At 47.1% G+C, this 24835-nt stretch overlaps 1 protein-coding gene across 3 annotated transcripts in view; it reads right to left on the bottom strand.

The window, feature by feature from the left end:
• The window catches only part of CHRNA4 (cholinergic receptor nicotinic alpha 4 subunit), a 64483-nt gene extending 40096 nt beyond the window's left edge, over positions 1-24387 (bottom strand). Inside the window, exons 1-2 of one of the 3 annotated variants that reach the window (XM_044455262.1) lie at positions 24327-24387; positions 19851-20002 (exon numbers count right to left, since the gene is read on the bottom strand). In XM_044455262.1, coding sequence (XP_044311197.1) covers positions 19851-20002; positions 24327-24387 — 213 coding nt within the window. Of the gene's footprint in view, positions 1-19850; positions 20007-24326 lie in introns of those variants that run through there. The other 2 variants (XM_044455264.1, XM_044455263.1) reach the window with 2 other exon arrangements.
• Positions 24388-24835: the final 448 nt, after the last annotated feature.

Here is a 24835-nt window from a genome sequence, read left to right as displayed (position 1 = left end):
GGATGCAGATCCTACGATTATTCAGAACAGAAAATAAAGCAACCCGGAGCGGTACTGCAGGTTGCCTTGAAAGGGTTCATCCAGATGGGCAGTGCTTTAAGAAGCAGGAGTTCTGCCTTGACGGGGATGTCAAAGCATGTCGTTCTCATTAGCTTGGCATGCACAGCCTGGCAAAATGTACCTTCAGGGAGAAGGTCCTTCATTCGGAATGACAGAATCGTAAAGTTCAAAGGGGTCATTTTCGTAATCAAGCCCAAGCCCTCTTCAGTGCCAGAATCCAGCGTACAGCCTCCCCGTCCACTCTGTCTGAACACCTCTGCAGCTGCAGCCACTGTTTTGAATTCCACTGCTAGCACCAGACGCTCTGTCTCTTAAACCCATTATTCTACACCCTGTAGCAGCCTTCCCCAACCGTGTGCCTTCCAGACACGTTTGGACTGCAACTCCCAGAATTCCCAGTCAGCAGCCCTGCTGGAAGGGAATTCTGGGAACGGTGGAGCAAATGCATCTGAAGGCCACCAGATTGGGGAAGGCTGCCCTATAGTATTAGGCAGAAAACAAGCTCTTTTATAAGACACCCTTGGGGGTTCTTGAAGAACAATCTCGTAGTCCACCTCAGTCTATTCTCAAGGCACTCTTCTCTTCTCTCACAACATGGCCAGTCCCTTCAATCTTTTCTCAAGGGACTTTGTTCTAATCCCCTGATCCTCTTGTTCTCTTTTAGGAGATCCTATATAATGCTTTGGTACTTCTTGGACCCCACAGCCTATGGTGACTTCAAACAAAGATGGGACCTGTGCTAAAATGTACACTAGAATTAGAAGGTGGACTGGCACATCAGTCAGCCCCACTCCCTCCCCAAAGGTTTTAGGGGGGCATCCAATGTGGCTGCCCACCACCCCCTGAACTCAGGGGCTCATGGGCATCCGACTGAGGGCGAAGGTAAGAGCGAGCCCTTTCTGCTTCTCCTACACTGCAAAAGTCAAAGACAACCAATTTCATGAGGGAGGAGAACCACCAAGATTTCTTGCACCCAACCCCAGATCTGGGAATCCTAATTACCCTACAATTCATCCAATGATGGCCATAGAATCACTCTTCCCCAAACCTTATGCTCCTCTGGCACTTTTCCCTTTAATCTGCTGTTGAAACAAAAACCAAATCTCTTCTGGAATGTGTCTCTTGGATTCTTCCCCTTAACCGCTGCTTCTGCCAACTGCTTTCCCCAGAATTCTCTATCCATGTCAAACCTTCCTGAGATTGAAGCCATGCACTGAACACCTTGCTCCAGGTGGGGGCATGCCCATCACTTCCTTCTTGCGGCGCTCTTCCTAATAAAACCTCATCGTGGCAATGACCCCTTGATTCCAGCCAGGCATAGTGAGACTCCTGCAGCAAGACTAAACCAGGATGATAAATCAGCAATGCTTGGCCACACATAACAGACGCAGCTTATATTTTGTAGCTGGGATCACCGTTTTGACTTTTCCCAGAGGGACATTACGGTGTAGAAAATGGTTCTTCTGAGTTAGCCTTACGTCCATTGTAGGGAAAACAATGGAAAGGCTCATAATAGCGAGAGATCAAGTGATGCTAGACAGGGAAGGGAGGCTGGCAGCCACACAACACGGCTTCCGCAAAAACAGGTCCTTCCAGACAAACCTTGTGGAATTCTATGACAAGGTTTCGCGATGGCTAGATGGAGGGGATGCAGTGGATGTGGTATACCTGGATTTCAGCAAAGCCTTTGACAAAGTGCCCCATGATATCCTGGTGGAGAAACTGAGGAGTTTTGGGATACACCAAAGCACTGTCCGGTGGATTAGGGCATGGTTGACTGACTGAAAGCAGAAGGTAACCATGAGCAGGAATCATCGGGATGGCGGCCAGTGACAAGCGGGGTCCCCCAGGGCTCTGTCCTGGGGTCGATCCTGTTTCATCTTTTCATTAACGACATGGAAGAAGGGGTGAGCAGTCTGCTGATCAAATTCGCAGACGACACTAAAACTGGAGCAGTGGCCACAACTGAGGAGCAGGTACTCCAGATCCAGAAGGATCTGGACAGACTGTGGAAGTGAGCAGGAGAGAACAGTATGGTGTTCAATGTGGATAAGTCCAAGGTCTTGCACTTGGGGCATAGGAATAGCTGTCATAAGTACAGGTTAGGTGACAAGTGGCTGGAGAGCAGCACTTGTGAAAGGGACCTCGGGGTGCCGGTTGACTGCAGGCTGAACATGAGCCAGCAGTGTGATGTGGTGGTCAAGAGGGCGAACGCCATCCTTGGATGCATAGCCAAAAGCATGGCTTCTAGATCAAGAGAGGTATTACTGCCACTCTATATGACACTGGTGCGCCCACAACTAGAGTATTATGTTCAGTTCTGGGCTCCACATTACAGGAAGGATAGAGTCAGGTTAGTGCAGTGTAGGGTCACAAGGTTGGTGGCCAGTTTGCAGGGGATGCCGTATGAGGAGAGACTGAGGGAACTGGGTCTCTTCAGCCTGGAGAAGAGGAGACTTTGGGGGATCTGTTGGCAACATATGTGAGGTATGTGAGGGGGTGTCACATGGAGATGGGTAGAGACCTGTTCTCCCCTGCAGAGGAAGGCAGGACACGCTCCAACGGAGCAAAGCTCAGGGAGCCAAGGTTCCATTTGGATGCCAGGAAGCACTTCCTGACAGTTAGGACCCTGAGGGTGTGGAATGGGCTTCCACGAGAGGAGGTTGAGGTGAGGGTGTTCAAGGATAGGCTAGACATGCACATGGTGGGTATGTTGTGAGTGGAGCTGGCTGGAGCCTGGGGTCAGACTAGATAGCCCAGGAGGCCCCTTCTGACTCACTCTGTTTCTATGTTTCTATGAGTTGTAATATGGTCATTTCCAGATTGGCAGATGATTATTGGTTAAATGTGGGAATGCCGTATGCAGAAAGCTTGGAGGTGAAGCCATTATCAACCCATTTTATGGGGCTTAAAAAAACCTCCATTCTCCTTATATATGTCAAGGACAAAAAGCGAAATGACACAGGCATCCTGGATGTTCTTTTTGCTGTATTTCTCCCTCTCCATTCCAACTCCATAAAATGCTGTGTGGCCTAGTGGTTAAGGTGCTGGGCTAGGACATGGGACATGGGTTCTGTCATGAAGCTCACTGGCTGACTCTGAGCCACTCCTTGACTTCAGCATGGCCTACCTCACAGGGTTGTTGTGAAAATAAAATAGAGGGTCGGAGAAGTTGCAAGCTGCCTTGGGTTCCTTGAAAGAGAGGCAGCGAAAAAAAAAAAAGATGGATGCACATTTAAGAAGGACGAGGAGTTTTGCTGTGCCTTTCTTGCATCATTCTGGCCATGTCCCTCCCTCTCTTTAATGCCATGTAGTAACACGGCTCCCAGATGCACTCCAAATTAAAAGTCCAGTCTTCACTAAGAACTTCTTTCCTTATCATGAACGCCCCTCAAGGGCCAAGCCTTATGTTGTCAAACCAGCACCATCCAAGTACGGGACATGAGAGAAGGACTGGCCATCTTGGGTGGTCCCAAGCTGAGAAGTCTAGAAGGGGGCCCGGTGGGGACACAGGATGCTCTTGGTTGCATAAGGTCAACTAGCTGTTCTGGGGCGGGGATGCAAAATGGGAGGGAAGGTAGCCAGGGAGGCATCCTGAGCAGGAACGTTCCACGCTGCAACATTCTGTTGCAGGTCCCATTGGCTATGATGGCTACGTCTAAAGCTGACCTGAAACTGCCTGGATGCTGTAATGAACATGTGAGACTGTCTTCCAAGGGGGCTTGGAGGGTGACAACAAGGGCAAGGGTCTTCTTAGTGGTAGCCCCCCGATTAAGGAATGATCTCTGCATTGAGGGCCAACAACTCTTTCGACTTTTCAAAGCCAGGTTGAAGACTACCCTCTTCTCCCAGGCCTTGAATGGTATTTAGTTGCATAAGATGGGGGCACTGGTGTCATCTGGTATTTTTATTGAAATGTGTTTTAGCCATTTAAAGTGTTTTAAGTTTTGTGTATTGAATTTTATGTGGTGTTTTATTACCTGCATTTTGTTTTGTCAAACTCAAGGGACAAAAATGAAGGGAAGGGCACTAAAATTCACAACATGCCCATGTGTAAAAGGATCCAGATTTGCTCCTTTTGGATGGTGCCAAAAACAACATCCTGAGCACGATGAACCCAAGTCTTAGTACATCAGGGCTCCTGCAGTGTGTTTCAGGGCAGATATCAGTCTTACAGCTCCCAGGATTCCCCATCATAGCTGGCTGGGGAATGCTGGGAACTGTAGGATTTTTCCTACTCCGGCAGTCATGGGATTACAGCCTTAAAATCCGATTCTTGTTGCTGTTTTTAGCAGGTCTTCCCTTGCCAATTTCCTTTGTCTTCTCTCCACTACACAACCTTTGCTTTCACCCTCCTCCCTTCCCTATCAGCACCCTTCTCTTTTCCAAGTCATCGTATCCTCTTTCTCCAAGTCCCTTTTCAGGACCCAGTTAGTTCTGAAATCATTTCAAAGCTGTTCAGTGCAGGAATGACCTTAAGAAAACTGGTTATTCTAACCAACATGTTGGCAGTTGGTGTGGATGCTCCTTGCCTCTGAAATTTAATAAACCTGGGGATTGCTTTTATTATTGTTGCAGTTCAGTTACTTTGAACATTGAGGTGCCATCCAGAAACACACTGTGCTTTTGATGAATCTGCTTAGTAAACACTGTGCATTTTTGCTTTTACAACCTGCACTCTTCCAGTCTTTCCACATCTGTTCCTTCGTTCTGACAGGCAAAATGTACATGAGCAACTGTTTAAGATGACAAAAAGCAAGATGCAATACACCTGCAAGCCAAACGTGGCTGCACGAAAACACCCGGGGCTTCTAACCAAAGGATGTGATGGACCACACTAAAGAACAGACAGCACAAATAGAACCAGGTGACATTACTGCTGGGCAAACATATGCCAAGCAAATTTGTTATTTATTCAGAGAGTATCAAACTCATCTGTGCAAGTTTGGGTAAGAATACGACTTCTTTCATTCCATGAGTTTTTGCATGTGTGCAGTAGCGATGCGCAATGCCAGGAGCTGAAGTCTGGAATTGCAGTGTTGCATGACATAATATTCCGATCCTTTTCTGATTGGTTGTTGTCGTGTGGACTGGCTGTGTGACGATGTGTGATGTGACGTGGACTGGCCATTGCCAACCTCTCGTAAGGGCTGGACCCATAGAGAGCTCCTCCCCACAGAGTTGCTGCAGGAGGAGCAAAGGAAGCACGAGTGAGAAAGGTTGAAGTAAGTTTTGTGGGGGCAGATGGGAGGACGATAGATAATTGGGGGAAGAGAATCCACGCTCTTCCTCGCAGTGCAGGCCCCACATCTTGCAATCAATTCTGGACTTAATTGTGAATTTAGAATACGTCAGTCCAGGCTCCCCACACAGTTAAGCACTATGAATGGCCATGTTTCATCTAAAGGAACGCCTGCTTCCATATTTGCCCTCCCGCCCCTTGAGATTGGCAGCAGAGGCCCTCCTCCGGGAGCCCTCCGGAAGAGACATCAGGAAGCAAAGAACCCGGAGGAGGGCCTTCTCCGTGGTGGCACCCCATCTATGGAATGCGCTCCCCAGAGAGGTCCGCCTGGCGCCATCGTTATTTGTTTTTCGGCACCAGGCTAAGACCTTTTTATTTAAAACTTATTTTAATTGCTAAATTATTGTATTAATTAGGATTTTAAAATTTTTAGCCGAGAATGCACCGGGGGTTTTTTAAATGTTGTTGTTGTTGTTTTTTCTTCTTCTTTTAATTGCTATATTATTATTATTTATGTATGTTTTATGTATTCTTTGTGAGCCACCCCAAGGCTTTGTTGCGATGGAGGCGGCATAGAAATGTTTTAAATAAAATAAATAAAATAAATGTTTTGACCAATGAGCCTACTAATTACCAAACTGAGCAGAATTGCTTTGTTGAAATGTGAGTAACCAGAAAGACATTCTGGCAGAAGTATCTACTAAGAGGGTGCAAGGAAATAAAATTCAGCCATCAGGCCTTGTACGCGCCCACAGGGCACCTGTTCAGTTTCCAACCAGGGCTGCCTATTTTTCCTCTCCTCTCTTCTAATCGTATCTAACATGTTTTTTGCACAAAATAATGCGCAGGTAAGTCTGCACACATTTATATAAATTAGGTTCCCCATAAGTTACCAGGAGAGAAATAACTGTACCCACATGTGAAGGTATGTTCTGAAAACCAGCTGCATGTGAGCATTCTGTGAATCATCACAGCTGTCTGAATTCACAACAGAGACCAAATGCTGCCAGGCTGCCACATAAATGCTTTATTCGGAACTAGAATTGTGAAATCTATGCATCTCTCTGTCATTTGCTCTTAATCATCCATGCTGAATTTATTGGTATCCCACAATACTGAATTTCAGCCGGAAATATATGCAACAATGTACAAAAAGAAGGGGATTTAAAAGCATAGCTCATGAATGTTTTGGGAGCAGAGATAGATGAAAGACAGATTTTTAAACATTTCATGTTTCTGGATCTGTTTGTGCTTTCATTGCTAGAAAATGGGCTTTGATCAGATATTCTGGGGTTCAAATCCCTGCCATGATTACTTTCTTCTCCATCTGACCCACCTCACAGGAGGGCTGTGAGAATAATTTCAGGGTTGGACAAAAGCACCAATCTCAATTTTGTTTAGGTTCTCATTCTTTCACTGTTAAGTTCATTCCACAGCTAAGTTCCTTCCATTTCTTCATTGGACTGCAATTTCATGTTTTAGTCTGCTTAAAACGATGTAAACATAATATACTTAAAATGCATCACGTGTGTGCATTTTAATGCACACTTGTTTGTGCAGACATTTTCTAATGTACACATATTTTCAAGTGGTGTTTCCATTAATTCTCACTCCCATGTGTGTGTGTTCACACCAAATTTTGAAATGTATTCTTTTTGTGTGTATTTTTTGTGAACTGCACAAAAATATGGCATTTTGCATTTGTGTTTTGGTTCGTCTCTAGGTCTGGAGAGTGTGAATTCAGTACATCTGCATTAAGAAACAACCTCAGCCATTCCTTGTCCATGAAGTTGCTCTGAATTCCTTTGAGGAAACGGCAGCAGGAATGCAATAATATAACCAACGATACCAGGAAAGTTCAAATTTAGGGGTGTGTAGACTAAGTTCCTCATTTCACCCTTTCTCCTGCTTACCAGTAGACAAAACTCCTTCTTAATTGAGTTGCAGTGAGCTATAACTTTCGATAAGAGGGAGAGAACGGAATTGCTGTGCTGTGTGAAGGCAGCTCTACTCCTGAAGGCGTCTGGTTGGCCAGGTGTGAACATGAAGCTGGCCTGGATGGACCCCGGGGTCTCATCCAGCCGCAGGGCTCTTCTTGCGATCACATGGAGAAGATGGTTCATTGGTGGTGGGAAGCTTCTGGTGGAAAGGCCACTAGGCCCTACTGCTCTGCGGATATCACTACTAACATGAAGCCGCCCAGGCTTGGAATGGGCTTTTAGCAACAATTTAATTCTGAGTGCACATCGATTTCAAAAGCACACCTAATACCATGGTGTCCACCTGCCTCAGGTGTCATTTCCTAGGAGAAAGGCAGGGCATCTGCTAAGCTATTAAAGAAATAAATGACAACCATGCATGAGGGTGATAAACAAATGTTTGCCAGAGAGAATCTCCTTCAAAGAGAGAGGTCCTGAAGAAGGCCCTCCAACCCAGATCTTAGGGGGCAGGCAGGTATATATGGAAGGAGATGCTCTTTCACATACCCAGGCCCCAAACCATTTAGGGCTTTATAAGTCAGCATCAACACCTTAAACCGGGCCCAGACTTCAGTTGGAAGCCAGTGCAGGTGGTAAAGGACCAGAGTTATATGCGCATATCTTCCGATCCCAATTAACATCCTGGCTGCTCTATTCTGAACCAACTGAAGTATACAGACCCTCTTCAATGGCAGCCCCACATAGAGCACATTAACCCCACAACAACCCTGTGAAGAAGGTTAGTCTGACTGTCAGTGATGGTCCAAATTGCCCCATGAGCTTCATGGCCAAGTGGAGGCTAGAAGCTGGGTCTTCTGCTCTAACCACTGTACCATGTTGGAGTAAACTTGGTTTAGCACTTTAGACATTTGCAGTGGCAATGAAGATCCTATATTCTCCCCACTCACACTTCTCTCTCTCTCTCTTTCTCTCTCTCTCTCTCTTTCTGGCCAGCCTGCAAAAAAGGTCAGATATCAGTGATTCTGTCAGAGCTAGCCTGCTTCCCATTAGCTCAAACTCCAAATTAATTCAGACGGCTAAAGGGCAGTGCATGTACAGCTAAGGACAACCCTCTGTTCCTTCCTAGTCCCTGCCTTGGCCTGAACATCAGAGCATCGTCAGAGCTGCCCTCGTTTGCTTGGATCGAGGGTGAATTCGGGTGAAAGCTACCCCAGCATCATTCTTTTTCAGATCTTAAGGGAGCAGCAACCCTACATATGTTCAGACAGAAGGCCGTCCTGCAACTCCTAGTGAGCAGCCCCCCACAAATTTCATGGGCATGTCTCATCAGGTTGCTCACCCCAGCTCGACACTAAAGGTTAACCTCCATACACATCTTTTCTCACAAGGAAAGTGAAGGACACAACCCACACATCTTGTAGGAAGCCAGTCCTAAAACTCCCAGCTGGGCCAGGAGTTGGAGGACCTTTTTCTGCCTGAACAGGCACAGGTTTGTTCTTTGCATGGGGCCAAATGACATGATGTAAAAGAAATCGGAGATCTAAGCTCCTGAAGTGCTTGGCTTTTTGGAACAGCTAAATATTTTTGACTTTGTTCACTGATACAGCCCTTCAAAACCATAACAATACTTCAGCTTGACAGTCATGTCATTTATCTAAAGTTGCTAGATAACCAATTTTGCTGCTCTTACATGCCAGCAAGTTGCCCTGACTTACAGCAACCCTGTAAATGAAAGCTCTCCAGAATGTCCTATCCATGACTGAGCTCTTGATGGAGTCATCGTAATGGAGAAATGACACCCAATATTTTTGGAATCTCTGGGTGGGGTTCATTCTTCTCTCCCATAACATATATCTACTTTATCCCCATGATAGCCCAAATCTTCTTGTTCTATTTGATCAGAGAAAGCGCATGTGCTGTTTGCCAAACTTCAACTTACAGGATCTTTGCCATTATGGATGTATCACCACCAAATTTCTGGCAACCTGTTCTTTAATATCATCCACTGATGGGGTTAATTGAAGCAGGCAGGGTCAGTCTCCAGGGCATGCCAAAAACTTTGAGGAAGGACCCCTGGGGGCAAGGCATTTGGACTTGAGTAGTTTTTGGAGTTGCCTCCCATCCAGTCCTGGGGGGGTGGTATTTGGGAGGGGCAGCTAAGCAGCGGCAGGGGGAGCATGCATTCCTGCATTTCGATGGCTTACCAACATGCTGAATTTCACAGTTTATGGGATGCTAACCAGGATAGTGGATACTATTGGATCTTGCTTTCAATCATCCTGAATCACTGAGATGGAAGGTGGGTCTCTCTGTTTCTCTTTCTCTTTCCAATTCCCCCCACTTATTTTTTGGTCTGCTTTGCAGTGTGTTTCACATACTAACAATTGAGAAATGTAATTTGTGAGTCGTTTGATATTCAAAGAGCATTCTGCTTCACAAAAGGAATTACTCTGGATGAACTAATTTAATTGTTTTAGTAAATTGCCTTGCATATACAGCCAAGGCCGGGCTTGGAAAAAATAAATCAATAAACAGCAGAAGTGGTAATGGCGGCAATCAAAGACAATGACCCTGATAGTCATAACAACAGCCCTTCCAAAGCTGTAACTTGCTCCATCAGTTTCAATGGCTACTAACTTGCTCCATTGATTTGAATGGACATTAACTTCCACCAAGGATTTTAATGCATGTAACCTGCTCCACTGGTTTCAATGAGCCTTAGGAACAACTAACATTTGCTGGATCTGGTCCCTTTCCAGACAAAATCCTGTCAGGATTGAGCCCAAAGAGCTGCTTGGATGCACAGGGATGCTGCTCCTTTCCACTGGTCCTGCCCGCTCCGTGTTGCTCCCGCATAGTCTGCCATCTGGGAGGGTCCTCTGATTCTCAAGGGACTTCAGGGCAGGTAGCTTGGAGAGCTGAGCTGAGAAAGCTCAGTTGCTGATGTTGTTCTCTGGATCTAAGCCATTGGCTTTGACATCCAGCAATGGGATCTCCCAGCAAGCTTCTGTGGAACATGTGCATTCGCGGCCAATGAAGTAAAGTCAACAAATAAAAATAAGTGCAAAGCAAAACTAGCATAGCAGCTTGCCTCTGGCTTTCAGGGAGGGTGAATGTTGGTTCCCAGAAGTTGCCCACCCCTGCAGTGGAGTGGAGGCAACCAAGCTCAGGAGGGTCTTGGAAGTGGAGCTAGGGGGCAGGAGGAGGCAAGCTGGCTTTCAGTAATCCCTTCCTCCTGGGAGGCCTGAGCAGAAGACCTGGCCACACAGACCCTTACGATGCTGCCCACACAACTCCATTCTCCAGTGGAGGCCATCCGCAGAAGACGTTCCTCCTGGTATTTTGCATGGCCAGAAAAATGGGGAGGGGGATCTTCTTCTGAGGTTAAGCTGGGACAGCACTTCTGAGCATAACAATTGATCTTGCCCCTTTTCCATAATTTAAGAAAGGCTCTCTCAGTTAATGTACCACTGCCATGCAGCCTCGTTAATTATTCAGGTGCAACTTAAGCTCTGGCAACCGCAGCTTGGTCTGATCTCTTCGCTCCGATTTCCCAAACAAGAGGAAACAGGAGACAGGGCATTTCCTTCCAGCTCTGGCTTGATCATAAAATATGACTTCTCCCTCCCCATGGCAGCTTCCTCCATGGGGCTCTCAGTTCAGTGCAAGCCCCAGGTCCCAGCCTTCTCCAGCTTCATGCCCTCTGGATGATTTGGATTGCAGTGCCCCTCAGTCCCAGGCATCCCGGCCAATGGTCCGAAATGCTGACAGTCGCCATCCAGAATGCCTGGAGGACCCTCAGATGGGGAAGGCTGCCTTTACAGGTCCTTATGGGCTTGCGCTGCCCCATCTTTCTGCCTTTGTCTTGATTATATCCCTGTTGGCGACTTCCAGTCCTGCATCTCTGCCACCCACAACTGACCCCTGATCTCCTGCTCTGTTAAGCATTCTGACCCAGTTTCAACCCACAACCCAACATATCTCCGTAAGGACGACTTTTTGCTACATTATGTGAAAGCAGTAGGACAGGATGCATAAATAAATGAAAAAGCACCTAGATTAATTTGCCTCAGTGCGTGAGGGCTTAAAGTGGGTCACCCACCCCTAAATCTTTGGATGCGCTGGCACATCCCCCACCCCCAGTGTGTGGAGCGAGCAAAGTCTGAAAGGGAGTCACTGGTGTTCACATGAATCCAAGCAGAACTCTCTGTCGCTGGGCACCCCTGCACGACAGGTCTGAAATCCTGCAGAGTTTTTGCAAGCAAATGCAGTGCCACCTGTTTACCCACATCGTGCCCTTGTATATTCAGGTGAGCACCTGAAAAGGGCTTTAGTCTGATATATATTGGGAGGTATATAGAACTCTGGAGGGGTACCTGATCTAAGCAGCTACATCAAGGCAAGATGTGCCATTTGCCCCATCCTTCAATATTCCCTAGGAATTCCATGGAAGATGCATCACCCCCAAATTATCCAGTTTACAGCAGCTCTGCAACCGGAGACCAGAGAGCACTTTAATGTGGCTGCAGCTGTGCTTTTTGGAACACGGAGCTACATGTAAATGTTGCTCTGAAGCTATTAGCAGTGGACTGCACTCTGCCTCTCAACCAGTGAATCACGGGACCCACATGGTCAAAGTCATTACAATGCTATGTTTGATTGACAGGAAGTACTTCGCACCGTGTTCTTCATTATCAGCTTTATCCTCTTCTGCACATTGACCCTCAATGCACCTTGCCTGGCATATCTCGGGTACACTAAGCGGATGTCGCCTCAAATGCCAACCATTCTTATAAGCATCACACACAGAGGCTGCAATTCGATGCATGTTTTGGCAGGGAAGGTCCTACAACTCCCAGCATTCAAGTTGTAGGACTCCCCTGTCCAAGTATGGTGTGATCAGTTTTTCTTTTCAAGAAAGCCGAGCCAAGCCCCTTCCTCATGAGGAGCTGGGACGGGCGTCCTTTTTGCCTGATGAGGACAACTGGGGGGTGCACACAGTTTGTGGGGGATGCTAGAGCCACAGGACCAGAACCAAACCCAAAGGCATCCCAAAGGATCTCTCCGAAGCAGGAGAAGGGCCATCGAAATGGCAACTGCAACTCAGAATAAGCAAGTGTGAAGTGATGGACACTGGGTTTTAAAAGCCCAGGTTTAAGTATAAGCTGAGGAGCTAGTGGTGTTTGAGCAAGAAAGAGATCTTGGGCAGGTCTCAGATCTTGAGATGATGGGCAGCTTGGTGGAAATGCTAAATCACTGTGCAAGAGGCAATGAAAAAGAGGAATGCTATGAGAGGAATACTTAGGAAAGGAACTGAAGGCAAACTGCAAGACTATACTTTCCTTGTACAGAGAACACAACGAGAATACTGTGCACAATTCTAGTCACCACAACTAAAGTGGGATATTGTACAGTTGGACAAAGTGCAGGAAAGGGCCATGAAAGTGATGAAGGGGCTGGAGCAACTCTGCAGTGAAGAAAGGTTAGTTTCTAGAAATGCTTAGCTTAGAAGAAAGCTGAGCGAGGGAAGACATGATAGAGGTGTACAGAATTCTGCATGGTACAGAAAAATTGGATGGGTGGGAGATTCAGGACAGATCAAAGGAAGTCCTTCTTCATCCAGGGCATAGTGACATGATGGCATTCCCTTCCATGAGATGTCACAGTGGCCACCATTTTGGAAGGCTTTAAAGGAGAATTCGACATATTCATGGAGAAGAAGTCCATTGATGGCTACTGGTCCTGATATATCTGTGCTACTTCCTGCGCCAGTGGCAGTTTGCCTATGTATACCTTTTGCTGGGGAGCATGGGTTTGAGGGTAGTGTTGCACTCATATGACCTGCTGGTGAATTTGCCATGGGCAAACTGGTTGACCACTGGTGAACAGGTTGCTGGACTAGATGGACCATTGGTCCGATGTACCATGGTTCTCTTTATGTTCTTCAATATGAATAGTCATCGCCTTCTCTTCCTTCCACCTTGCCCTCTCTCACTGTCTTCTTTGCCTTCCAGGGGACCGCCAGGGAAGGGACAGATTGCTTTCAACAAAGAGCACGAGAAGAGGACTTTTGGAATTAGGGCAAAAGATGCACGAAAATAGATTCTACAGCTTTAGGTTGCCCACCCTTGCTGTAGCGCCTACATCCAAGGGAAGAATAATGAATTGGCTACCTGATTTATTATCTTATTACTTGCTGTAAAAAAAAAAAACCAAGGGTTTTTGGAAGACAGGCACACTCCTTTTGGTATGAAGGTTTCCCTGCAGCCCAAGACAGCATCATGGTTAGATCAAATTCAGCCCAGCAATATGGTTGTTTCACTGTCCTGGCTAAAGCAGACTGGAGGCGAGAACCTTTCCATAGAATGTACCTATCTGTTGAAAATGTATTTTTTTCAAAAAAATCTTCTCCATATAGAAAGCTCGATGCCACTGAGGATGGTTCTTGCTAAGTCTTCTCCAAGACTTGCCAGGTTTCTATGCAATTATTTATTTTTGCAAGTATTCAGTTACATGCCTCCCACATCTGCGGACTGAAATGGCACAGGTCAGAGAAAGATGCGCATTCCCAGGGAAACGTAAGTCATAGGACCAAACGAAGTAGGATGTTTGCCGTCTAATTTGGAACTTCCTTGGTGTAGGAACATGTAGAAGAATTCCCCTTCCTGGGATCACTGATTACTCACAGCGGTGAACGCAGTCCAGAAATAAATCGGCTAATTTCATGAGATCGTATGGTGATGACAAGCATGAATCGAGTGTGGAAAAACAAGAGCATCAGCTTGGCAGCCAAGTGCAGATTGGTCCAAGGGATCATTTTCCCTCTTGCAGCCTGCAGTTGTGCAAGCTGGACAATAAAAAAGCTGGACAAGGGGGAAATGGACTCGTTCGAACGGAGGTGTTGCTGGAGGCTCCTGAGTATTCCGTGGACGGCGGGAGTCATGGACAAGCAGGTGCCAGAGCATATTAAACCAGACGCGTCCCTGGTCAGCAGGACAGCAAAGCTGAGACTCAAGCATTTTGGCCACGTTATGCAATCAGGCTCATTAGAAAAAGATTTAATGCTTGGAATGTGCAGCGGAAGGAGAAAACCAGGTCGCCAACGAGCAAGGTGGTGAGAGTCCCTCCAAGAGGATGCAGGCCAGAGCATCGTTCAGCTGAAAGAGGTGGCACAAGATTGGACAGTGAGGCGAGATTTGGCCCATGGGATCACTAGAAGTCAGACACGACTGAGCAGGTGAACAACAGCAGGTGTGCAGGGACAGGTGGTTAGCTAAATGGCTGGCATAGAAGAGCCTGACCCAGAAACCCTGGAATGGAGCGAGGTGCACTTTGAACTGTTGCTCCCTGGTTCTATGAGCCAGAGCTGTCAATACTGAGTGCCAGAGACTCCAGAGGGTGAGCAGGGGTTTCCCCAGCTCTCCGTGGAGATGCTGGCGATTGAATTAAAGACCAGGTATTCAACCAGCCTGTCTCCTCCTGTCACAGTCCTGAGCAACTGGACTATGCCTGGCCCATGTTTGCACCTGGTACTAAAATTAGGGGTCCACATGCTGCAAGGGGAGGGGAGAGGTAACACTCCCACCCTCCATGCCAGTTTTTCAACCATTTCCCCACCTCAACACTGAATATGTTGCTTTCATTTTTGTTGGGCTTCTTTTTTTAAAATCACTTGTACAGGCCCGCGTCACCAGGACTTGGCTCACTTGGCTCACTTGGCCCATCATCCTTTGCTCCACTGGGTCCCTGCTGTCCCCAGAACCTGCCTGGCATGTCCCACCTCCGTCTCCTTGGCATCCTCTTCATCCACCCTCCACCCCATGCATTCTAGCATCCCCGGTAGTTCTGTCATCAGTCAGATGCTGAGATCCTGGGTTCCCACATGCTCGCTTGCTTCTGTGTGTATTCATTCCTCAAATTTGGCTAAGAACTCCCAGGACTGTCCAAGAAGTTGTGTATTTCAGTGGGTTTCAACCACCGATCTGTGGACCAGCACCAGGCCATAGAAGATTTTCTGCCAGTCTGTGGGGGAACTGCATCCCCCTTGCCACAGACCAGCACAGAGGCTGACTGTGCTCCACCACCTCTTCCTCGGTTGGCAGCACGTTCATGGGGGGGGGGGGTGCCAGTTCCACCAGTGGGAGAGATGGGAGAGATGGCTCAACTGGGAGCCACACAGTGCCAATTTCAGTATTCTGTTCTTTCCCTAGCAATTTTGTTGCTCGGTTTCTAGCTGTTTTGGAGAATTTTCATTTTTTGGTTTTGTCTTTGGAAACTGATGCACAGAATACTGTTGTATGTGTTCGGTGCTTTTTGTTTCTGCCTCAGCGGTCCCCAAGGCAGTTTTCCTGTTTTCGCTGGTCCCCAGCTGTGGAAAGGTTGAAAACCACTGGTGTATTTGAAGTACATCTCCCATCAGAAGGGCTGTCCAATACGCACACCATGTCTGTAGATAAAGAGTCCAGCTACTGCTGGCTCTCTGCCCCCTCCATCACCAGAGGCACCGTGCCCACCTGCACCACTTGCTGAGGAGCTTGGCTGGGCAGAGGCCCTGTGCCCATCCTGCTGGAGGGATCCTGTGGGCAGCTGGGTTGCCACCATGTGAACAGAGTGCTGGACGGGATGGACCTTTGGCCTACTTTCCTTACGTTCTTATGTTCTAACCATCTTGAAAAAGAAGGGCCCTGGAGTTGTTCACCAACAGTTGGCACCTGGACAGCCGCAGATACCCAGGTGTTGTACTACAGTGAGATGGTTGCATTTTCTGTCTGGATGATGGCCATGCTCACATACAGATCTATGGCTCCTTTTGCCCTCCTTCCTGATGATGCAGTTCCTGGTTTGGGGTAAAATGGGAGTGGCCACCCTCCAACTTTCCAGCCTCCTTTCTCACAACCTAGAAGCAATGTCTGTAGCTCTCTGAGTCAGACCTTTCCGTAATGGCAGGCTTTTGTTATTTATTTATACAGATTTAAATCTGGCTTAGACAACAAGGAAAAAAGGAGGAGGGAGGAATGCGCAAGGTCCAGTGCAACAAAGCAGCCCAAAACATATAATTATAACATTTCACTTAAAATGGGAAAAAACCCACTACAATGACCTCATTAATAAGCTGGTAGCAGCTTCCAAGGATTCATAAATAAAAAGCATTTTGTCTTATTTTTATTTGCTTTCCAAAGACATCAGGAATTTGCAACATTGGGTAGGGAAGGGAATACCAAAATCAACCAAGCTACGAAAGAGAAGATTCCGCTCATTCCCCTGCCCCCAAATACTGCCCTTTAACCTTGAGCATATGAAGCACAGCCTCCCAAACTGACTTGAAAGGATGGTTGATTCTCTAGAAAGAGAAACTCTCCCTCTGTTTATAGTGGCTTTGCTTACCAGTGTTCTGAATTGCTACCCTCTGTTAAATGCTAAGTTAGAATGTTTGTGAGCATTCCGTGACGTCAAAGGACCTTAGTCAAGAGCCTATTCTGTTTTCAGACTATTCTGTACATAGCTTCCAGAAAACATGAGGGTCCATGCTATTTTTTGCTGGAAATAAATTAGGATAAAATCGTATAATTTAGTGAAAGGCACATAGTGAGTCCTAAGACTTCTCAGCAAAATATCAGCATATTATTTCCATCACATTTCCTGACATTTTCCACTGGACTCCTAAAAATTACTGCTAAATATCAACAACCACTGAGTTTTATTGATATATTTAAAACATAGGCCACCATTCAATATGAACTTAAGATACCCTTAAGTTCATTTAAATCAATATTTGTGGGTGAATTTAACTCTGCATTCGATTACAGCAATTCTGTCCAGTTACCAGTTCTGTCTGGTTCCTCAACAGAGAGAATGACAATATTTTTAAAAGAATCCCCTGCATCTATTCCCAATTAACGTCCCAGTTACTCAACATCTTATACATAATATATGACAGAGTAGTCTGGTGCAAAGACCAGATGGAAGGAACTCTTTAACAGTCTCAAGATTTTCCTCCCTTGTGCGCCATCAAAAAATGAGGCACATCAATTCATGCCACAGCAAAAACTTCCTGCATCATCTCCTCCATTATCATGCTTGGTTTTCCTACCCTCTGGGATCCTCCGTTACTCTAATCAAGCGCCAGCATTCCACCGGGAAGCCTCACTCTGTACAGCCATTGATCAATAGTTCAATTACAACAATTATGCAAATTGTATTAAAGCTAACATGCCAGTTTGATTAAAGCAGGGGTGTCAGGCCCTTTTCAGCCCGCAGGCCAAATTTCATTTGGGGGGAAGTCTCAGGGGCTGAGACCGCTTCCCTGGTGAAATGGGAAGGGCCACAGGCAATTGGAACAACATTCCAAAAACACCAGCCTATCGTAGCTTCAAGCTCTTACTGAGTAAGCTTCAGAGGCATTCTGACCTTTGCAAATGGGGGGAAACCCATGAAAAACCAAGAAGCCACCAAAGAATTGGTGGTCAAGGAAAATAAGGGGGGATTTTCTGTAGGGAGATGCCAGGCTGGAACACATCTGGCTGTAGGGAGATGCCAGGTGGAACACATCTGGCATTTTATTTATTATTTATTAAAGCATTTTTAATAAATGCATGCAGGCCTGAGCGGCAGCGCCCCTAGTTTAAAGCAAATAAATTTACAGGATTCAGACAGCATGATAACTCATATTCAAGAGTTGCGTGTGTGTTGTTGAACTGTAGGTTTTTCCAGAAATGTGGGTGTTCATATTGCCGAAGCCCAGCTGCACTCGCAAGCCATACCTTGTTAATGATGGAGAACCCATGCCAAGAACCCATGATTTGCTGTCAGGGAGTGAAGTGTGGGAGGTTCACCATGACTTGCTATCTAGGCTGGGTTCAGGCAACACAGGAACCCATGTTTCAACAGCAATCCACACTCAATCCGAACCGAACCCCTGAGTGTGAGCAATGGTGTTGTCTGAACTCAGTCACTGCATTATCAGCAATTCTGATTACTCTACTATTAATCTCATTGCATGTTGCCATATTCCAGGTTCAGCTACTTGTCCTTCAGGAACCAGACAAGTGCCCTACCAATGAACATTGTCAGCAGGGATGAGAGGAAGCTGAGAGGCAAGGGCTTGATTGGCTCATGGATGCCCAATAAGGCTGTCATGGGCAGGCCTTCTCTCCCATTTTCCTTCTGCAGTAGAAGTGAATCCAAACTGAAACCTCTCCAGCCTGGCTGCACCCACAGGGGGGCTCTTGCCGCTTGCAAGTTGAGCATCAGAAATGCCAGACACTTAACTGGTCTGCTCACTTTCTCCTCCCAGGGTCAAGAAACACCTCCATCTCCTCCTCAGCCTCTAGCTCTGAAATGTCTCTCTCTGAAGCGGGCAGAACTTCCATAGACTGAGGCAACCCCTTTTTCTTACAGCTTCCTCGACACCACGTATTACTCCTGTCAGTAACCTCCTGTTCTTGATGCTGCTTTTGCAACTGCAGTACACATTCTAGCCGTGCTTCTTTTATTGTTGTTTTGAGTAATCTCCAAGCATTTTGAAGGCATTTGACCCTCCTGACTCCTCCTTGCACCTTTCTTTTTATCAGTTCCCTCATTTTACAGATTTTTTTTTATTTATTTGCTTATTTATTTATTTAGGAGGCTTCTATGCCGCCCCATTTGCCGAAGCCTCGGGGCGGCTCACATCCATAAATAAACTTCCTTAAAATAATATAAATTAACAGTATAAATGTTTCCTCTTTTGACATTAGCTCCAACGCTGTTGACCTTCTTTGGCAATATTCCACTTACAACATCAATTGATAGAGCAACAGTGAAGGTTCCCCAGTGATTGTAAGATCATTCATAAGCCTTGGAAGAGGGAATCAGAGATCCAACCTCAGACCCTTCCCTCTTGCTGAGAGAAATGCTTCTGGTTGCCTCTCTGAGGTCAGAATCCTGACCTTGAAGAGGGGTGGAAGGGCTCATTCAGGTGAACAGGGCAGGGACGAAAAGAGAGAGGACGGCTATTCTGAAAAACTCTTTCCTGCTACAAAGCACCCTTTCTAGCCAGGCCAAAAACCTGTCTAGAGAAATCCTCAAGGCAAGAGGATGGGGAGATGAAAATGACTGCTCCCCTACATTGGATGATTGGACTCTTCAGAGTTTGAGTCAAATCTGAGTTAAATCTAATAGCACTCTAATTATCATTGCCACCTGATTTGACAACACTCACATTTTTTCTGTAGGTTTTCAGTGGCACTGCTTAGAATTCAATCCAGGATTGAATTCAGTCCAAGTTCACTCCCCTCAGGTTCGTTGCATGACCAACAGTTCTAGGGAACAATATTTTAGGCACTAGGAAATTTAACCTCTTTCCTGCAGGTGGAGCATGCATTTATCCCATCAAAGTAGAAGTAATTAAAGTCACCCATTATTGCAACATCTCCATGTTTCAATGACACCCGGATTTTATTTGCCCAGAGAGTTCTGTTCAGGGGGTCCACAGTATTTCCCTAGTGTTAAACTCAACCTCCTACAAATTCAAACCAGTGCAAATGCAAACGTGTGATCATTTCTTGACATCTCCCCCCTATGTCTCATCCACACACACAGACACAACTGATTATTTCAACTCTACTTACAACATCGATCAGCTGTGCAATGGATAATCCAAAACGCACAATGACCACGTCGGATATATTGGCAACTGGCCGAGACCATTTATTGTATCCAACGAAGAGTTTCTTCAGGAGACGTTCCTCCGCATGGGCCCGAGTTTCTACATGGCTGAATGCTGCAGAAGAAAACAGGAAGGGAGAGTAATAGCAACAGTAATAACAACAGATGGTCCTTTGTCCAAGTTGCTTGGGATACTGCACAGATCAGTTGGGGGCCCAGCGGTTTTGTGGGATATGTTGAGCCGAGGGAGAAGGAGAAGTCCAAGCTCGCCAGGTGTTCAGACGATTCTCCCCTAGCCCAAGTCCAATCATCTGCACGGCACTGCCATGTACTGTAGCCAACTTGGTTTGGCTATGGTGGCTGCGAGGCCTCAGGCATGCCGGAAATCACCACAGGGCTTTGTCCAGTTCCAGGAATGCTCTCCACCCACATCAGCAAAAGCAGCTCTGAGAACTGCATGGTGGCAAGTTTGTGCAGCCAGTTTGCAAGGAGTGAAGTTACCAGTGATGAGAATGAAGGCCTCTGTATGCCTTGAGTCTTTCAGGACTCATTTTCACCTGAAACTTAACCACTGATTGGAACGCTTTCCCTTTTTGAAAGTTTTCAAGGTATAGCAAGTTAGAACCAAACCCATGCCAGCTTTCATAGAATCACAGGATCATAGAATAGTAGAGTTGGAAGGGGTCATGAAGGCCATCAGGTCCAACCCCTGCTCTTGCAGGACACCGTGTTACACCATCCCACCCAGGTGGCTGTCCAGTTTCTTCTTGAAAGTCCCCAGTGTGGGAGAGCCACCACCTCTCCAGGCAGCTGGTCCCACTGTTGCATTGCTCTGACAGTGAGGAAGCTTTTCCTGATGTCCAGCCTGAATCTGGCTTGCCGCAACTTGAATGGATTGCTGGTCCCTCATGAAAATCCATTCGCTAGACTTAGTAAACCTGTCAGAAAGCTGTTTCAGTGCTTTAAAATGTCCATAATTCTGGGAATAATCTGGCTTAAATAGGCCAAATGCATGTTCATGGAACTCCTGTGGGTCAGTGACCAGAGAGAAAAGCTTGAATTAGAACTGTAAACCTAAACGGAGCTGCTAGGAAGCAAATGTTGCAGAACGCAGTGGAATCTTTGGTGATTTGTTATTGCTGCTTCTGCTACAACGACTCTTAGCTCTAGTTGAAAAAAGAGGTGGGGGTTCTAAGGAGAGAGATGGGAGTAACAGTGACCATGTGGGACTACTCATTATGTATAACGTGTTTTTTACTGTCCTTCTTGATGTATGCTTAGTATATCGTGTCAGACAAAGCTTTGGAATGGGCTATAAGAGATCCCGGTTTTGCAATGGAATATCTGCATAGCACTCATCTTCCAGACTCAGTTCCCCATCTGTAAACCAGGAATACTAGCCAGCCCTTCCCACCAGTACCAGTACTTGGCATGGGGAAGTACCAGTAAAGGTCTTGCAATGTGACCAAGCATTTGCAGATCTGAAGCGCTACTCAAGTGATAAATATTCATGGAAAGATTGGCCAGTTTGGGCAGCAGGAGGGTGAGATTTGCAGTGACATAATTCCTTTGAACTGGTCCTTCTCGGTCGCTTTCTTCTCCTTGAGCACTTATAGGAAACTGATAATCTGCTCCTCGGTGAGATTTTAAATCAAGGACACCGTCCCTGTTCTTTGGTAAGTCTTCCAAAGTTTGAGGCAGCTGCTGAACCATTAAGAGAGATCCCTGGAGTGCACCTTGGCTCCTTTCGGGAAACAAACAAATAAATAAATAAAGTTGCACTGTGCCTTGCCGAGAAACTGCCAAGAGAAAGCGTTTGCTTTTTGCAGACAGTAGCCAAAGGCAGGCAGGCAGGCAGGCAAGGAGCAGGATGCAGAGCTAACTTGCTCATTCTAGCACCGCCGTACATGTGTCTGCTCTGGGCAAGCCCCATGCAATTCAGTGGGGCTTCCTCCAAAGGCAAGCGCATCTAGGAATGGAACCAGCTAGTAGAAACATTGGTCTAATGAAAGCCAATGAAACTGCTCCAAAGTAAGCAAGCAAAACAAGCCTCACGGCCACAGTTTCCTCTCGGTCTCCCAGTTGCAGCATCCAAGCAGCAAAGCTGTTCGCTCTTTAAGCCTGCCTGAGAGCTCATCTTTTCTTTTAAAAAGGTGGGGAGGGGAAGGGAAAAAGTGGCAGGCTTTCATGGAATGGAAGAGAGAGAACTTGGGCTACATCTGGGGGTGGTAGGAGTACATTAAAACACTGCAGGGGGGAGGGGGGGAGACAGAGGAGATTCTCAGAAGGAGGGAGGGAAAGGAATGGAAAAAGAGACCTGACAATCAGAAATGATCGTTATATTTCAAGCCAAGGCACACGGATGCCTCTCCAGCACATTTTTTTTTCTTTTTGAGTTATTGCGTGCAGCTTGGAGTGCAAAGCAAAGGGTGCATTAAGCATCAGTGACTGCTTGGTAGTGTGCCTATTTATTGTACTGAAGGGGTTGGAGTCCTGCCTTTTTAGGGTAAAAATCTCTTACAGAATATACCATTCATTTGGCACATTCTGCATGTTCTAAACTGCACCATGTATATCAAGCTACAATGCAAGCTTTGCTAAGGACAACTCTGCAAGGTGGGTCAGAATTATTCCCTCTTTATTGCAGAGCAGGGAGAAGCTGAGGCTGAGAGAAGTGTGTTGCTCGCATCTTCCTAGAGAGTTCACAACCCAGGTGAAATGCCTCATTTATAAGCTGTTTGCACTCTAAACCATCATTCTGCTCTACGCTGGAGACAAAAGCCCTGTCCTGAGGGAATGAGTCTCTCTGCCTTGGTATCAAGCCATCTGACATGGGTATCTCGATGCCCGCAGCTCTGGTTGTTCAGGAGCAAGACAACTGCACTCTGCAAATGCTCTGGAGACAGGGCTTCCCCTGCCACTTGGTGGGCCCACTTGGGTAGCCCTTTGGATCTGCAAATGCTTGGTCACACTGCAATATTTTTACTGGTACACAATCCAAAACAACTGCAACTTGGAGACAGCCTTTTCCAACCAGGCAAACTCCAGGCATGTTGGACTGCAACTCCCATCATTCCCAACAGGGGGATGGGAGTGATGGTCCAACATATCTGGTGGGTACTGGATTGGGCAGACCAAGCAAGATATATGGTCTGGCACAATGGAGGGAACCATCATCCGTATTCCAGAAGACCTCCATGAAGTTATCCTCAAAGCTGTCAATCATTACAGCATAGCAAGAGGTTTCCTGCACATGTAGAACAATGAACCAAGCCTAATTTGACATCGTCTTCATCTACAGCCTTGCTGAAGCCGGGCTGCAAACCTTGGAGAGTGCTGGAACATGCTGAGGTGGCATGATAGTCTTGAGGGACCCAAGCATAACCCAGGAATCTTAAAGCACATGCTTTGTATGAAGACGGTCCAAGATTCATCTCTCGTCAAGGGGACCAGGTAGCAAATGGCAGGAAAGCCCCTGCTGCTGATCCAGCAGAATAAGGCAAAGCTAGATTGACCAAAGATCACTCCTGTGTTATTCCCTCTGCAATTGCTAATTGGTTCAGCAATGCGCTTAGTCCAGTCTCAGCCTGGTGAAGGCAGCACAATAACCCACAGCTGAGTATGGGTTGTTGCTGAACCATGGACTGATCATAGTTGTCTGAACCAGCAGAGATGAGAAAGCATGAAAAACAGCCCACAGTTCACCAGCCAACAACAAGTCACAGCTTCCCTTTGTTAGGTTCTTTATGGTTGGCAACCCACATCTTGTTAGCACAATTAGGTTCAGGCCACCGGATCAACCCGTGTTGCAGCAACAACCCGTGGTTTATCAACAACCCACACTCAACCCGTATCCAGCCCTTGAGTGTGGGCTATTGTGACTGAACTCATTCTGTTTAAGCTACCTCTTCAGGTTGTTGTGAAGATAAAACGGGAGAGCTCCCACCATGCTATCCTGAATTCCTTGCAGGAAGGACAGCTCAGCCCCGTGAGAAGGGGCATTTCAGAACACGTAGAGTGGAGAGGACCTGGATCAGCCACAAGGCTGCTCTTGGATCAGGCACTGCCTCTCTGCCTTCCCTACCTTGCTGGGTTTACCATTCTTGGTGCTGCTCCCCTTAACTTCCCAAACCTCCTCAAAAGAATTCAATGCAACGAAAGAGCCACTGAACATATGCTAAGTGCAATCTTTCCTTTACCGCCGAGTATCCCCAATCAGCCCTAATTTTTTACAATAATTAAATTGCTGGTATTATTCCAGGGAGACCGAGACCAATCTTTTTCAGACAAACATCTGAGGGCGCGCGAATGGATGGTCGTGCAGGCGCGTGGGAGGAAATCATTCCGCCAGAGCGCCTAATTGCTGCCACGAGACGCGGGGACCGCCGGGGCTGCTGCTCGGGACGGGGAAAACCAGCGGCGCAGACATGGGGACTTACCAGAGAAGAAGTTTGCGCAGAGCAGCAAGAGAAGATGCTCCGGAAACGCGAGAAATCCCATGGTGGAGCGCCCGGGGCGGCGCAGACCAGCCTCTCCCCCGCTCCGGTCAGCGCGCCAGTGCCTTCCTCGTCGCCCTCGGCCCCTTCGCCGTCCTCACGGGGCCCCGATCCATCACTTCCCGCACAAGCTGCTTCCGCGATCTGGCCCGATCCCCCTGGCCGTGGCACGGACGGGGCTCGGATCGGGTCCGACACCGCCGCCTCGTCCGCCACGCCCGCTCCAAGTGAACGAATAAATAAATGAACGCACGCGGAAGGGAGGAACAAAAGCACCCCAAGAGCGGCTGGTCCTCCGTATCTTCGGGATGGTCCCTCTTTGGCACGACTTCCGATGCTGGAAAACAAGCCTGCGCCCCAGTCCCGAGCGCCGGGGTGCAGCGGCTCCGGGCGGCTCCGCGGGTCTGGCGTCGCTGGTGCCCCGGCCGGCTTCCGCGCTCCGCCCTCGCCTG

Source organism: Varanus komodoensis, unplaced genomic scaffold, assembly GCF_004798865.1.
Source record: "Varanus komodoensis strain SLA01 unplaced genomic scaffold, ASM479886v1 scaffold8, whole genome shotgun sequence".
NCBI classification, from domain to species: domain Eukaryota; kingdom Metazoa; phylum Chordata; class Lepidosauria; order Squamata; family Varanidae; genus Varanus; species Varanus komodoensis.
This window is presented reverse-complemented; position numbering and strand designations above follow the sequence as displayed.